Source organism: Anas platyrhynchos, chromosome 1 (genome assembly GCF_047663525.1).
Source record: "Anas platyrhynchos isolate ZD024472 breed Pekin duck chromosome 1, IASCAAS_PekinDuck_T2T, whole genome shotgun sequence".
NCBI lineage: Eukaryota > Metazoa > Chordata > Aves > Anseriformes > Anatidae > Anas > Anas platyrhynchos.
In genome coordinates, this window is record NC_092587.1 from 201,368,533 (window position 1) to 201,383,816 (window position 15,284).

At 37.6% G+C, this 15,284-nt stretch overlaps 1 protein-coding gene across 3 annotated transcripts in view; it reads right to left on the reverse strand.

The window, feature by feature from the left end:
* PICALM (phosphatidylinositol binding clathrin assembly protein) overlaps nucleotides 1-15,284 on the reverse strand; it is a 64,728-nt gene that overhangs the window by 25,566 nt on the left and 23,878 nt on the right. For all 3 annotated transcript variants that reach the window (XM_072032845.1, XM_027466931.3, XM_072032846.1), the window contains exons 2-9: nucleotides 10,984-11,126; nucleotides 8,795-8,870; nucleotides 7,394-7,496; nucleotides 5,248-5,341; nucleotides 4,622-4,733; nucleotides 3,198-3,304; nucleotides 2,034-2,075; nucleotides 1,230-1,315 (exon numbers count right to left, since the gene is read on the reverse strand). In XM_072032845.1, coding sequence (XP_071888946.1) covers nucleotides 1,230-1,315; nucleotides 2,034-2,075; nucleotides 3,198-3,304; nucleotides 4,622-4,733; nucleotides 5,248-5,341; nucleotides 7,394-7,496; nucleotides 8,795-8,870; nucleotides 10,984-11,126 — 763 coding nt within the window. The remainder of the gene's footprint in view (nucleotides 1-1,229; nucleotides 1,316-2,033; nucleotides 2,076-3,197; nucleotides 3,305-4,621; nucleotides 4,734-5,247; nucleotides 5,342-7,393; nucleotides 7,497-8,794; nucleotides 8,871-10,983; nucleotides 11,127-15,284) is intronic.

Consider the following 15,284-nt stretch of genomic DNA (forward strand, 5'->3'; position numbering starts at 1 on the left):
TTGGACCGGAGAAAAGCTGGCTGTTAATAGGTGACACGTGATAGAAATATCTGAAGAACACTTTGCCTGTATCCACCCTCCTGCTCAGTCTCCCTTCGAACTCTTTAAAACGCTAGTTATATCACTATACAACACAACGTGGTAAGTTTCAATAAGATACACTGTATGAACTTGCAAAATAAAAATAAAAATAGAAATCAATCTATTCTCACATGTTGGATCATGGGTTTAGCTCCCTTAAATGTTTCCCCTCCTAACTCTGTCAGAGAAAGCTTTATTTGAAGCTTTTGCTCTTTCTCTATTGACTTAAAACAGCATTATGTGTAGATACACAGAAATCTCTGATGAACTAGGTTGCAATTCAAACTGTTGCTAATTTAACAGATTTAGTTAAGAAACTATCAGTGCAACTAGTAAAACCCAGATGAAAAGTCTGCAATTTACCATGCTTAACTGTGCGCAAAAAGATTCAAGTTAAATACTAAACTTCTAAAACACACTAAAGTAACGCTACAAAAGCTAATAAGACGGTGCTGAAGTCCTAAAATTGTCACCACCATAAACAAGAAGCAAAATGTGCCTTATTATTTGAACACGAAAAACTAAATGCTATTTAATTTTGCAAGTCTTTTCCCCCATCCTCCAGTATCAAGGATTTTATTTAATCAAGTTAGTCGCCTAGAGGATTTCTCTAGATTGTACTTTGTCTTTTAGCAAGCATTCAAAAACCAATGAATACTGTAATCCCCAATTACTTTGAGCATCCATTTTTAATCTAAGGACTTCTGGAAGCATTTTTTCGCTTCTGACAAAAAAAAAAAAAAGATTCTCTCTCATCTCGAATCTTAAGCACATTCGTAAATAAATGCTCCGTAACTTATATAAGTCTTAGTTGTTAACAAAATGAGGATTACTGACAGTAATTTTTTTTTAAAAGTTTCTTCAATAGCTCAAGATGAGATGTTAGAAATTTAACTACTACACATGCGATTCTACAGCAAGGTTTTTCAGCTCCTTAGATGCTATTTCTGTTGACCTGGAAGAAACTGTCTGAAGAGCAAGACATCTGATAACTTGCTATACCATGATAACTAATACAACACAATCTTCACTTCAGCAGAACCTATACAAACTTTAGTTCATAATGGAGTCCCAAAATAATGGGCTTAACATTTGATTAAATGTTAAAAAACATTATTATGTTTTTTAAAGGACAAGGGCATAAGCACCTGCTTGCAGCTGTGGAGTCTTTGATTTTCTTTCCTTCTAGAGAAGCTAAATGCTGCTCCAAAGCATCAAGAAGGCTACTTGGTGCCTGGAAAGAGACACAACAGGTAAGAGATAGGAAAAACCTAAGGACAAAGCAAGTCAGTAGTTAAAAGACTTTCAGAGAGTACAGCTCTAAGGCAGCTTGTAACAACTCAAAATACTTATATCACATCTTGGCATCCATTTGATATTTAATTACTTTAAACATCAGGTGATTTAGTCTCTTCACTACATTATTCTGTGTCATAATGACTCACCCGTAAGGTACTGAAATATGTCAAGAGATGTAAAAATTAACAGCTAGGAAACAGTAAACAGAATCAGAAGCAGCCTGTATTTCTGGAGACTTTAAGAGGGAAATTGTTCCTAAAGTCATTTCTATGTGCATGCTCTGCAAACCTTCACAAATTATTTCAACGGGCACGTTGCCAAAAACAAGCTTGCTAAAAATTGTAGCCTCGTAATATCATGTAAGAACTTCATTACGTGAACTCCGAGACAAATTGTGTTATCAAGCATGATGAAAATTACATTGTCTCAAAACTCAATTAGAGTGTGAAATAAACAGCCTATAACATTTTAAAATAGGATCACTGCATATGAAAGCCAGGCTCCGACAGGATTTGGATTTAATCACAAACTTTGAAATAACTCGGTGACAACATATGCAAGAAAGCATAAGTGAATGTTATAATGCCAAATTCTTCTGATTATGCAACCCCAAAACAGACATGTACTGACAAATGCATAATAGCTTTATCTACCTGTGAAAGATCTGGTATGTCTCCTCTGTCAATTCCAACTTGCTGTAATAAAACAAACGAGCTTTAGAATCTGTTTGCATTTGTGACAGGCAGAGACGTTCAAAAAGCAAACAATGTTAAGATGGAATCACGTAAAAAGCATAAATCTGTCCAGATACATTGTAAATATTGACAATCTGAACTCTATAATGGTTGGTTATAGTAAATTCTTTTGCTAAATTCACACAAATTACAGAGATTTTAAACAGATGTGACCTTATAAACAAAACAGAATGAGAATCAAGTGTTTCAAAATTGTAAGGCTGGCGAGTTTTGCCTATCCCACAACTTATGGACCAAGTTGAAACCTACTGATACAGAAATGTAAGTGCTAAAATAAAATAAAGCACCTTCAAAGCTTTTTAAAGAAGCTTTACTTAACTATTGCTGTTTTATAAAATGCACAAACAAAACATTCTGCAGCAGCATGTACACTGTTACAGTAGGAAGATTAGTACTCTATCAACTGAAAGGACAAACAGAACAAAAACAAGCATTACTGCCTAGATTTTTTGCAAAAAAAAATAAATTATGAATAATAAAGAAAAGTAAAGCAAGCACAGCAGCATTCTCAACTGAGAAATTTCCTAATACTAGGACATACAGGAATGCTTCAAAATGCAACAGAATAAATACATTAAATACACATTTTGCAAGGTAACTGATTTTTCTTCAGTGAGCATGCCCATAGGAGTTAGTCAAAAGATCTTAAAAAAAATAAAAATCACAGGTTCACCTACTTATCTCAATTTCTTATTTGTTGAGCTGTTATTTCATCTAAAACTTAGCATGACAGAATTTTGGGTTTCAAACTAGAATACATAGAAAGTAGCAGATCACCTTGCTTACAGCAAGGCTCTTTTCAAGGACTGCTAACAATGTTACGTGACAACGGAAGTTTTAAAATACTGGTTTATCTTTTGCTTAAGGAGGATATATAAATATAAAAGCATTTTGTCGTCAGGTTTTTCAACACAGTCCTCAAATGAACTGATCACAAGGAAAGAGACTGACAAGATGACAGTTGATGGAAATGAAACTAGACAGGCTGAAAGGAAGCAGTATCTGCTTTACAAGAAAATAAGCACTTTATTTCAACTAGAGGACTCAGTCACTGGGGTTTACCTCTGCAACTTTGAGGAACTCCGAAATCCGTGTCATTCTAGTGAGAAACTTCTTATATATATCAAGACCTTCTTTGCACTGGTTCTTTTTCATATCAAAGTATTTTTCTATAAACAGCAAGAATAGTTGCATTAAATAAAATCAAGCATCCTGCAATGTTCCTGTGTGTATTTCAAAAGTAAAAGCAAATAAAAGAAGGCAAACAGAAAATGCCTGCAGATTTGTTTTGCCAAATTAACTGCTGAAGTTGCTACGCCTAAGTCGCATCAAATGACAAAAGCTCCACTGAACACGAGCTAATGATCACCTGGATGCAGTTACACTTTGCTTTGCAGGTACTAGATCTCTCAAACATAAGCACCCTGAAGAGGATCATCAGCACTAAGAATAGGTTATCCAAAGAAATATAAATTCATCCTCCTCATTAAAAAAAAAAGTTTATGAACTGACAGTCACAAGTCTACACTAATCCAGAAGCCACCTATCAGGCAAGATTGTGGTATTTTCTGCAAGACTGATGTCTCTTTTTATAGCATGGCCTACAACGAGATGCAACAGATTGCAAAACACTGGTGCTGAAAGTGGGAGGTTCTACCCCACCTTCTTGAAATAGTGCTTTCAGGCCTGTTTCTATACTGGGCTTCATTCAAAACATCAATCAAAGCAACTTTATCCAAGTTCTTATCACTGAGGGAAAACAACTTGACAGGGACTCTAAATATATCAGTCCTTCATTGACTAATTCTAGAGTTTACTTTCCATTTTGCCAGCACTAGTAATAGCAGCAATCAGATAGCTTGATCCAATCATAGAATACAACTCGAAGAGGCATATCATCAGGCTACTTTAAACTTAGTTATTTCTAGACTTCGTTTCCCTTTTATCTACAGCGTGTGAGTGAAAGGACCTGAAGTGGGGAATTATAATTTCCCTTAAAACGTAAGATATGCTTTAGAAACATAACTAACCAATTACTCTAAACAGCCAACATTAAAGCTTCAAAAGCCACTCAATCAATCACTAATACTGTGGCTGTAAACTGGTAACTGACAGCAACCTACTCCATTTAACAATAAACAAAATGTGATTGTTTTCTTCACTCTTCAAAAAAAAATATCAGTACTTTGGCTCATATTTACAAAGCAGTTTAATGAGACAAGCAAAACACTACAAGAAAAAAGAAAATCTTGAATCAGCTTTGCTTTCAAAAATGTACTGATCCCTATATACAGTGCAGTGAAAAATGCAACCAGACAGAAAATCCGTGGAAATAAATCTGACTTGGGAAAAATAGTATTGCTGTAAAACCAGTAATATTACCATTTCTATTTCTCAAAAAAAAAAAAAAAAAAGAGCAGATGTTTGCAATTGTATACTGGGCTCCCTCCCCAAAATGTAGCATTGCAGAAAGCAGTTATATTTACCCAAGAGGTTAATAATCCCTTCGTTATACGCAGCAAACAGTCTAATGGCATCTTTGAAGAGAAGCATGAAGGCAGCGTTAATTACACCATTTGTAAGTTCATTGCTATTGACCTAGGAAGATCAGAAAAAAGTTAATTTAACTGAATTGATCCCTTATTGGGAAACTCAGAGCTGAACTTCAGTAGTCTGTCCCAATGCATGCTTTCTGATCATATCATTGGCTGTTACTGGAAGGTAAGCAGTAAATCAACATCTCTCAGCAGGGAACAAATTCAATCATTTTGATAAACATCTGTGTTAACTAATGTTAACGTTAATTAACAGAACTGAAGAGAGCACAGAAATAATCAACTTTTACATGAATAAAATTATTATACAATGTGCACAATTAGCACTGATTTAGTATGAAGCATTCTCTCCAGTTAGCATCACTTTTTTTTTTCCAGTTTCTTGAGGTATATCAGTGAACAAAATGCATTTTGCTTTTCAAACTCTGTGGATAAGATGAACAAAAAATAAAAACATGTAATCAGGTTCAAGACCTTTAATCTTAACCTATTTTACAAGCTTGTAGAGGTTGTACAACAATCAATAGTGTTTGATGTGTACACACTGCTAAACTTACATTGAAATCAAGAAGTGCATCCATTTGATTTTGTATAATCGGTACAGTTTTTAGGAGTTTTTCTGTGCTCATTGTTCTCATCACTCCATCAGCCCTGTTTGTACAAAACAAAAGAAAATCCTTTGAGTGAATTTTGAAAGCAACTGTTAGCGAGAAACAGAATGTGGAAAATAAAACAGGTCAGTGAAAACATTTAAATTCATACGGCCATACAAAGCAGGCATTTTGATGTTTAAAAATGCTGTCTAGCCAATACAGCTGTAATAACTGCAGTGCACAAAAGCTCCAATTTTTATTTGGCCAAAACATGACTCCAAAATGAATATTTATTCTGAGGGAATGAAACTGATATTGCTTAGAAATATAGCAGTTATGACGCATCAGGTAACCAAAAAAACACTCCCAAGGTTTTTTTTTTTTTTTTTTCATGAAGCATATTTTTACCTATGCTTTTCCCAGTACCTTGATTGTTTCATGTCACTCTAGATTATTTTCTTTCCAACTGAAAGCAGTAAGAATGAAAAAACAAGCTCGGTAGTATGCTTTTCAAGCTTTTCCAGAAAGATCCAGAGATTACATGACAATTCCTTTTAATGGTGAACCACCAATGTCTGGTTGTTTAATTGCTCAGAATAGACTAAGTGTTATTTTGCTGTCTGTTTGAAAAAAATGCATGAAGTTACTACTAAATATCCAAGAAAAGCAACAGCCAAGGAAGAGGTCGAATCACCTCAGTGACAAGAAACAACTGCTGCCTGTAAGACAAATCAGCCAGCCTTACAGCCCATCTGCATGCACACAGCAAACCAAAGGGTTCCTGGAAGTGCAAGTCTGTGCATCTGCACAGAAAAGGCTGTGGCTGTTCTCCAACCTGGAAGGCAACAGGCAGCTGGCTGTGGTCAGCTTTCTGCTCGAGCAATTTATTCCCTCCTAACAGCCAACAGCAACTGCAACAAGCCCAGTGTGAAAGGGCACGGGTGCAGTGCCATGGAAAAAAATGAGGTGTGGAACCAACAGATTGCTGTCCCCAAAACAGGTATTTCTCCTAGCTCACAGAAGTACCTCCAGGCACAAGCTAGGGGCTTAATAATTATGCTCTTTAGGCCTAAATAATTCACCTCTTTAGGCCTTAAACATCCCGACTATGAAAAAGAGTGTGCATCTCTAGCAGATCTTCAGCCACCTGACCCCCTCCCACACCTGCTGTGAGGCTAAGAGTTGGTGCTGTTGGGACTCCAATCATCTCTGAAGGCAGAAAGAGTAAAATGAATCCAGGGATTCCCCTTTTACTTTATCATTAGAGTTTAAAACAAAATGGGCTCTACAGTATTAGCAATGATACCTAAGGGATTTGGACAGTGTTCTCAGGCCACTTCCACTGCTGCAAGGCAGTGGCAGATGGTATAATGCTATGGTCAACCCCCACTTAATTTTAAGTTAAATTTTGTGAGTGAATTAAGATTTTTTGCAACACTAAATTATCCTGTTTATGGATGATAAAGGATGTTCATGTAAAACTATGTTTTTTGAACTTTAAAAAACACTGCTTACAGAGGTAACGTACAAAGAAGAAAAGTCTTTTAGCCATGATTAGTACACTTTCTCTGGCCTCTCATGAAGGTGATCTCCTGATAAGTAACATGATGGTTATCCAATTACCGGTGCTTTACATTGTTATTTTGCATGCAAAACAGGTACCTAGTCTCAAATAACCGATTTCTCTTGAAGGAGCTCACTTTCAAGGGAAGTTTTTAATTCAGGTAGAGAAAAAGCAACTGCCACAATATCTTCTCAAAAGTATGAGCTGCACTACCTTTACAAAGGCAATCAACTTGCCCCCAAATTTATTAGTTTTTCTTAATATACTTTGATGCATACCATTTTTCATTTCTATATATTAAACTCAAAGTTTACAAGAAGTACAATTACAATAATTGAAGTAAAATATTCTGGCAATATATATTACTAGAAAGTTGATAGTGTGTGTTATGGGGCATATCTAAGCGAGGAAAACAGACATTACTGTGTAATTTCACAAATATTTTTATGCACACAGCACTAAGCTACAACCAACATATTTCAGCTTTAATTACAGATGTATGTAAGACAAAACCTCAAGACAAGCAAACCAAAAAGCAGTTCTTACCCTCTTTTTACTTTTGTGAAGTCAAAAGCCACCTGTCTATAGGAAACTGCCTTTTCATTCAGATACCTGCTATACCGCCTGATAAATGTTGACATGTCATACCCTGAAAAAAGACGTTTCAGAAGCTTATTACTTGCCCAGTCAATTAATAAACAAAAACCTTACTCTGAAAGTTCAAGATACTAACACAAGACAGCTTCGTTATATTTTTGCCTGGTATTCATTAAATTTTTGCCTGGCTTTGCGAGATTAGTTTGTGCTACCAAGAATTGAGTACATCCTTGTATTCAGCAAGTAAATCCAACAGATAATACTGCAAATAGGTAGAAGAACTAAACTATGTAGAAGTTTACACTTCACTTCCTAAGAGAATAACTTTCAAAAGCAAAACAGGATTTTTATGCAAATTTCCTAAATTTAGGAGTGAAATTGCTATAAAAAAAAAACTGTATGATGCACTTATGAAGATGTTTGCATCAGCTCCACAAAAGTGGATTGAAGAAAACAAAAGAAGGCATTGAAGGAAACATTAGAACGTGATAGAAATTTTACAAAAATTAAGACAGTGTTGACAGATTAACAGTTATCAAAATATTTCAAAAGGATGCAGGCCAAAAAAAATCTGTTCATAATTTATGCTGGGAGCATGGAAATTGAGACTCAGTAAAATGAGGCAATTTGGTAGACCCTTGGCTATGCCTGAGAAGGCAGCTGTCCCTAGGCAATCACCCAACATAGCAGGGTCAGTACACTCCTAGCAAAAATTACAACCAGCAATGCAGAAAGCAAAAAACACCTCATGGAAAAAGAAAAAGTGAAGCTACATGCACGATCAGAACTGCATTGAACTGTAGTGTAGCAGTTTGGAAGAATATTCCAGTTAATAAATCTGAACCAAGTAAAAACTCATTTACCCACAGAATTTAAAGAATTCAAAGGTTTTTTCATTCATCTCAAAAATGGATGAAATAGTCTTTAAGCAATTCTGAAATACATTAGGTTGGGTTTTTGTTTTATTGTTTTTGTTTTAACACAGCAGTTTGTGTCTCACTCACATACTGAATCCAATGCACGTATGATGCATTTTGAAATTTAATTTACTAATCAAAATACACCTCTCCAAATGGAGAAGTCTTCTGAGAAATAGCAAGAATACTAATTCAGATCTATGTAACTAAAGATATTAGAAACTTTTACAGGAATTATTTTGAAAAGATGCACCAAATTCCACCAGCATGTAACTTCTGCCATGCCACAACAGCACTCTAAATTAAGAAATGCACTCTGGGGTAAAATACACAGAAAAATTACTTCTTCAATGACAAGGGTCCACCAAAATTACTGAGTTGCACTTACTGCCTGCCAGCACACTACTAATTTTTAATGAAAGAGGTATCTTACCTTGTAATCCACTTTTGTCTAGGAAATTGCTCAAATTAAACAATGTGTTTCTGGACGCCAGATACTGGATAAAACGCTAGATGAAAGGGAAAAAAATAAATTATTTTACTATATTACCAGTGAGCTGGAACTGAGGTAACAGTAGTAGAAACTCTTGTTATCCAGGTTATATAAAATTTAGCTTTTAGGCTTTAGAATTGATTTCAAATCTGGAAATCATTACAAAAACTCAGCTGAATTTTCATATGAAGTTATTTCAGTAAAAATAGTAAAAATCTGTGAGTAAATTAAAGTCACAGATACTGCATGAAGGACTGACTGAAAGACTGTTTATTTTAAGCCAGAATACCGTACAGGAAGCTTCTAAAAAACAAACACACAAGTCCTCATTCTGTATGCTCAAAGTTGTTTCACTAACTTCAATTTTAAAACGGTGAATTTAATTTTACCAGTCTGCCATGGAATCTTTACTCAGCACATAATTTTAATAAGTACTTAGCTTAAGTATGTAAATAAGGTAACAGAGGTTTATTTGCTTGTAAATTAAGCATTAACTAAACATAATAACCCATATAAAACATTACAGTACCATGCTTAGTACATCTCAGGTTAGTTGCACATAATTCCAAACTGTTTCACAAAATAAATGATGTGATTTTCATCTTTTAAAGACATTTCAGATCACTGGCAGCACATCTTCAGTTAGCAGGAAAAATAATTTTATGAAACACTCTCTAGAGAGTGGCTACAAATATAATCCAGACAATCATTCACTTGTAATAACATTTTCACTGAAGAAAAACAGTTCTGATTAGTGTAACACGTACTAAATTATTTTCATTAGCATAAATAGATAATAGACTAGAGGAGGGTAATGCACTCAGTACTCAGCCATAAATGAATTCACTTCATAAATGAAGTGAAAGCTGGAGGACCAAATGCTTCTGAACTTTTACAGAGGGATTTACAGATTCTTTATCACCTTCCAGACATTTTCATCAGCACTCAATGATTTCCTTGTTTATTGCTCAAGTAATATTTCTAGCTGTGAAAAGTTTAATCTCGAGAAGCACTCATGCTCATAATTTCTGTAACACACTTGTCAAGTAAAATTTGTTTGGCAGCTTTATTCTTAAAATTTTAAGAACTTCAGACAATGGTTCTGTGAATATCTTTAATTACTGTAAAGTGTATCAGTATCAGTTTAAAATTTGTACCAAGAAGTGCAAGCACAGCAAAAGCATAGAGGCGATTTTGGAAAGTATCAATTAGCCCAACAATGATGCTTAGTGTCAACATGAAAAGTTTGCCCTCTTGTGGCTTACTTAGCTTCAAAGGATAGATCCAGTGTATTTGATCAAGACCAAAAATGCTCTCTCTGCAGCTAACCTGCAAGAGAAACCTGTGCGTGTATGTCAATGTTTGTATTTTTTGCGCATATGTATGCAGGCATGCATTTTTTATTTATTTTTAATTTAAACCTCACAACCCAGCCACAGGAAATACAAGAACGCTGAATGCAAACAAATTAAAAGTTTTGGTCCTCTCTACAGAATTCTACTTGTAATTTTCTAAAGCTATCCCTCAACTCCAAAATTCACACAGCTTATATTGTACTGCTTGCAGTAACAAGCAATGTTTACAAATACTTCCTAATAAAACCTGACAAGTATAGAAAAGCTTTGCTGTTTTTTAAACATAGAAAATCCAAGCAGCTGCTATGCTTTGAAAATAAAGCCCCATAGGAATTCATGTTGTGGAGCAAACCAAACTTACTGCTTTTTGTTTAAATTGGGGTTTTATTCATTTGTTTAATTGTTCAACAGGATTTGGTGTTACTGTGATGTTCACACTCAAAACCAGCTCCCAAACATGCAGCTCCCTTCACTGCAAAAGGCTGGAAAATGATAGTAGAAATCAGTTGGGAGCTGAGTTTTAAATAACTAAAATAACACCACAGGAAAAGGTACCTCCAGCATTCAAATCTGCATACGGGACAAGCACTACAAACTTCGAATCAGAAAAAAAATAAGTAAGCAAATACAATAAATCTTATGTTCCTGCAAAGTTGGACATAAAACAGGCTGAAATAAAGATTTTCTTTCAAAGATTAGTGGAAGAATTTAGCTGAAATTTATAGGAATGAAGTCTTGTAACCGTTCTCAGAAAAATATCATTTGCTGTATTACCTCATTTCCATACACCATTAGATGATGGGTTGTGATGAGAGATTTGAAGACCACTACCCAGCTACTGTTGGTCGTTCTTTCAAACAAACTGTCCGCCAGCTGTGGGATGTTCACATTCATCTCATTTGTGCACTGGATTAAATCTGCAAAACAGACATTTTTAATTATTATTGCATCTTCTGTGACAGAAGATCAATAACATACTAAAAAATCAGTATGCTAATTTTATAAATGAATATTTGCAACGAAAATGGTGGGACTTTCCAGGGAAATGAATAATTTCTTGAAAAGCACGGTGTCTTTGGTCCACCAGAACCTCATAATACAAGCTCCACTTTCCTCACTGCCAAGATTCCTGGTCCTCCTTTGTTTTTTTTTTTTTGTTTTTTTTTTTTTTTTTGCAGTTGCCTTAGAAAGTCCTGGAACAGAAGCACCAAAGTAATTTACACTACCTCTAACAACTCCCAGCTTCAAATATCCAACACTTTAATGACAAATGAATTCTTACTTGCTACTACTTAATGAAGCTTTGCTGGAAGACTAGAATTAATTTTAAGTATGAAACCTCCGATTTTTGGCTTCTAAATGGTCTGGTAAACTCTTGTAGCCATTGGTACAGTGTGAGCAATATGAAATTCAAATTGCTTAAGTCTTGATACAATACAATCAACACCTTCAAAAGTGTAACAGAGGAAGTGTCAAATGAAAGAACACACCTCTAGCTATAATCCCAGAAGCTGACAGGTTAACTTAGTTAAAACATGGTTGGTTCTTCTTAACAAATCATGGTTAGGAGCACAGCAGAGGCCACGTTTGGCTAGCTGAAAGAGGATTATCCAATTTTTATTCTGCCTGGATAGACAAGACCTAGTGACTCTTCAAATGGGCATTTAAAAATGTTACCCTGCCTACCTTCCTTCTAGCTTTGCTAGTGTCAGGACTGTCACCAGGAGAAGACAAGGTTGAAAAACCACTGAAATAATAAATAGCAGTCCAGTCACTTAGTTTCAAACACTGATGAATGAAGAGGTGATTTAAGAGCATGATGTTACAGTAACACACACAGAAGCAACTGTTAAGATCCAAGGGTGACATAACACCACTTGCTAGTGCTGAATATGAAGCTTTAACTTTGCTCTCCACAGTTATCAATGACATTTAACTATTATTATCACCCCAAAAATCAGTCACTGGCACTCAGATAGCCTTACGAGTGAGCATCACTCAATAAGGATCAGAAATCAAGCCCCATGCCTGTGTGTGGTCTACTGGAAATTGAACTGGAGACTTTCACCTGAAAGGTTTCATTCACCCTTGAAGGCAAAGCTCTGTCCTGCCATAATCAATCTCTCATTGCAAAGGACAGGAGACAGGCGGGAAGCTTTCTTCAGACACACGAAGCAGACAGCACAGCCACCATAAACTCGGAACCGGTGCTGTCAGGACTGGAAGAGCTGCCATTTACAAGTGTAATTAGTAAAGGAAGCATGCAGGAAATGACTTCCCCATCCAAAACATTTTGAGATGGCGAGATTAGCCCTTCCTTTATCTACAAGTCAAACCAGGATGACTCCAGGCACTCATGACCTCATCTTGAAGTCACGGTTATCTATTACTGGGTGATGACTTTTGGTGTTAAGACAATGCGAGGATATTACTCAGCAAGAGAAGTGCTCTGAACCGGATCATTAAAACCAAGCCCTGCAGCCTCGTCTCCAGGCCCTGCCACCGAAGGAACAACCCGAGCTGTTCTGTGCGAGGCTACCTGGCAGCACCACACATCAAACACACAGGCAGGCATCGCGGGATGGCACATTTTGCTCTAAGAGGTGCAACAAATGAGAAATGGAGAACTTCTATGATTAAATTCAACATTTGCAAACTAATTGATAATCCCAAAGAGGTGTCACTTGAAAATCCACTACCTAAAGTTACCAGAGAAATCCCATCCCTTCAGGATGGGATCTTCTGCTGAAAGATGTGCTTAAAAAAAGACTTTGGGATCAGGCTTTGGGATCTGCTGCTGTGTGTAAGAGAAAATGGGCTCTGTGACAGCAGCAGCAGATCATCCCTCACAGGACTGATGAGTGTTTGTGTGAAAAGCATATGAATGAACTTGGGGGTGGGGGAAGAGAGGGCAGGCACGTTAGGGAAGAAGAAACATCAGCCAACTGGGAGAAAACGGGCGAGAAGAGAAGTAAACAGGCAAGTCTGGCCTTGAATGGAAGGAAATGCATTTGCAAATGCAAACAGGGGGAAGAGTGACTGAGAAATAAGTTACCACAAAATAAGTTTAGCAAGATAAGAAGCTTCTTCTTATATAAAATGCAGGTTGAACAGATGCACAAGTGTGTTCAACAGAAGATATTTTCATCAGCACAGATGCTTAATAGCCTTGTAGGTCCTTCTACACTAAAGTGCCTACGTCAGACGTATTCTGGAAAAGTTAAATCTACCCAAAAGCTTCTTTGGAAGTGTTTGCATGAGGAATGCTCATCGGGTAAAGAAATACACCAGTGATTTGTGTGCTAGGCAGGGCAGGAGAAGCAAGCAGCGAGGTAGCAGGAGGGACACGGCGCCCCGCATCCTGCTGGCTCACCAGGACGAGCGTCACACGTGGTGTTATTTATCCTACCCCACAGAGAGCCCTCATTAAGGGAGGGAACAAATGTATAATTAGTTTCACCGTCCTACGTCTCACACGAGGTGTCTCACACCCGCCCATCAAAACACCAGCTGCGTGTTTGGAAACCCAAGTGCCCAGAGCAGCGGATCTCGGGCCCCAGTACCCAACCCCATGGGCAAGGCACTGAAAGGAAGAGATTTCACCTCGGAAAAGGCCAAAAAAATATAAAACAACCCTTGGTGAAAGAGCGGTGACTTTCAGGGTGATGTTTTGGCTGTGATCTCGTTGTGCAAGGGGTGGACAAGGAGGGTTGATTCCTTACCCCCACCTTTCCAGCTCCAAAAGCATCTCCAACTTCCACGGTGCATGACAGACAGCACGGAAATGTGAAATAACCAGCAGGGATCGTCGCTGCAAGGAGAGCAGCGCTCAGCAACAAGAACTTCAAGTTCAGCTTGTCGCTGGCTGGGACGGGCGTACACAGGAGGCTCAAGCTGCAATTAATGCACGGCCACGGATGCGGCTGGGGACAGACAGGCCACGGGGATGGCCAGGGCTGAAGGAGGTGGCTTGTTCATCTGCACGATGTAAGGTTAAAGGGGTGGGAGCACAGGGAGGGAACATGAAAGCTGTCTTTGGTTCACAGCAGGTCCCTGGAAGCAGCAGATGTCACAGCAAAGGAAATCCACAGCACAAAAAGGGGAAAATCCATGCAGCGGAAGCAGTCAGGTACCAGAACCTGTAAGAAACCATGTTTTTAAGCTTACTGCGGTCAAATAGCGGGATGGTTTGTGGACCTTCTGAAGACTTTGTGATTTTCTGCCCAGTCAGTGTAAAGAGAATGAGAAAATGGGCACACAGAACAAAGAAGTGATGTACAAAGTGAGGGGTAGAGTCTGGAAGAGTAGCCCAACATACATGTATTTCAAATAAAGGTTTCAAAGCCTTAAACCTCTACGTAATAAGAGGGTTTGCAGAATTGTTTCACCTACCTACATTCAATCACACACCAAACTTCAGCAAAGCTTTCAAAATTACACAATTTTCTTAGAAGAGGCTTTTTTAACTAGAAAATACCAAATCATTTTTATTACATCAGGTGGAAGTCATCTAGCAGTAAAAACTTGATGTAATTTTTTTTTTTTTTCCTTTTTCAGCAAAGCAAGACCTTTCTAGGGAATCATGACAAAGCTCTGGCCTGCAGACTTTCTACCGACACTGAGGATGTGCAATTGCACCCACACCGAAGCAATTCTATTACTTAAAGCTGCTGAGGTCAGCTGGCACAGCCTGTGCAGCATCGTATTGTAGAGTACCCTGGGTGGAAAAAAGGACGTATTTGCTCTCCCAACCCAGATATCTATAATCTTTACAGCTGCTCGGCCTTCCTTACAGGCCTGAACCCAATGATTCATTGTTTTTACTGAAGCATTACACACCGATAGCTGGTTGTGCACAGCAGTACAAAGGTGAGAGGCACAGCAAGACCGAGGACTCACACCCAAGGAGCAAGCAGCTGTCTGTGCACAAGGCTGCTCTGCTGCAGCATCTCCAGCACACCAGGCGTGCAGCTGAGGATTAGCCAACACATGGCAAGAGATGGCATGGACCCAACGAGGCAGCCAGGATACACGGTTAAGCATCAAAGGCGGTGCCACAAATTATCCTAGAGAGC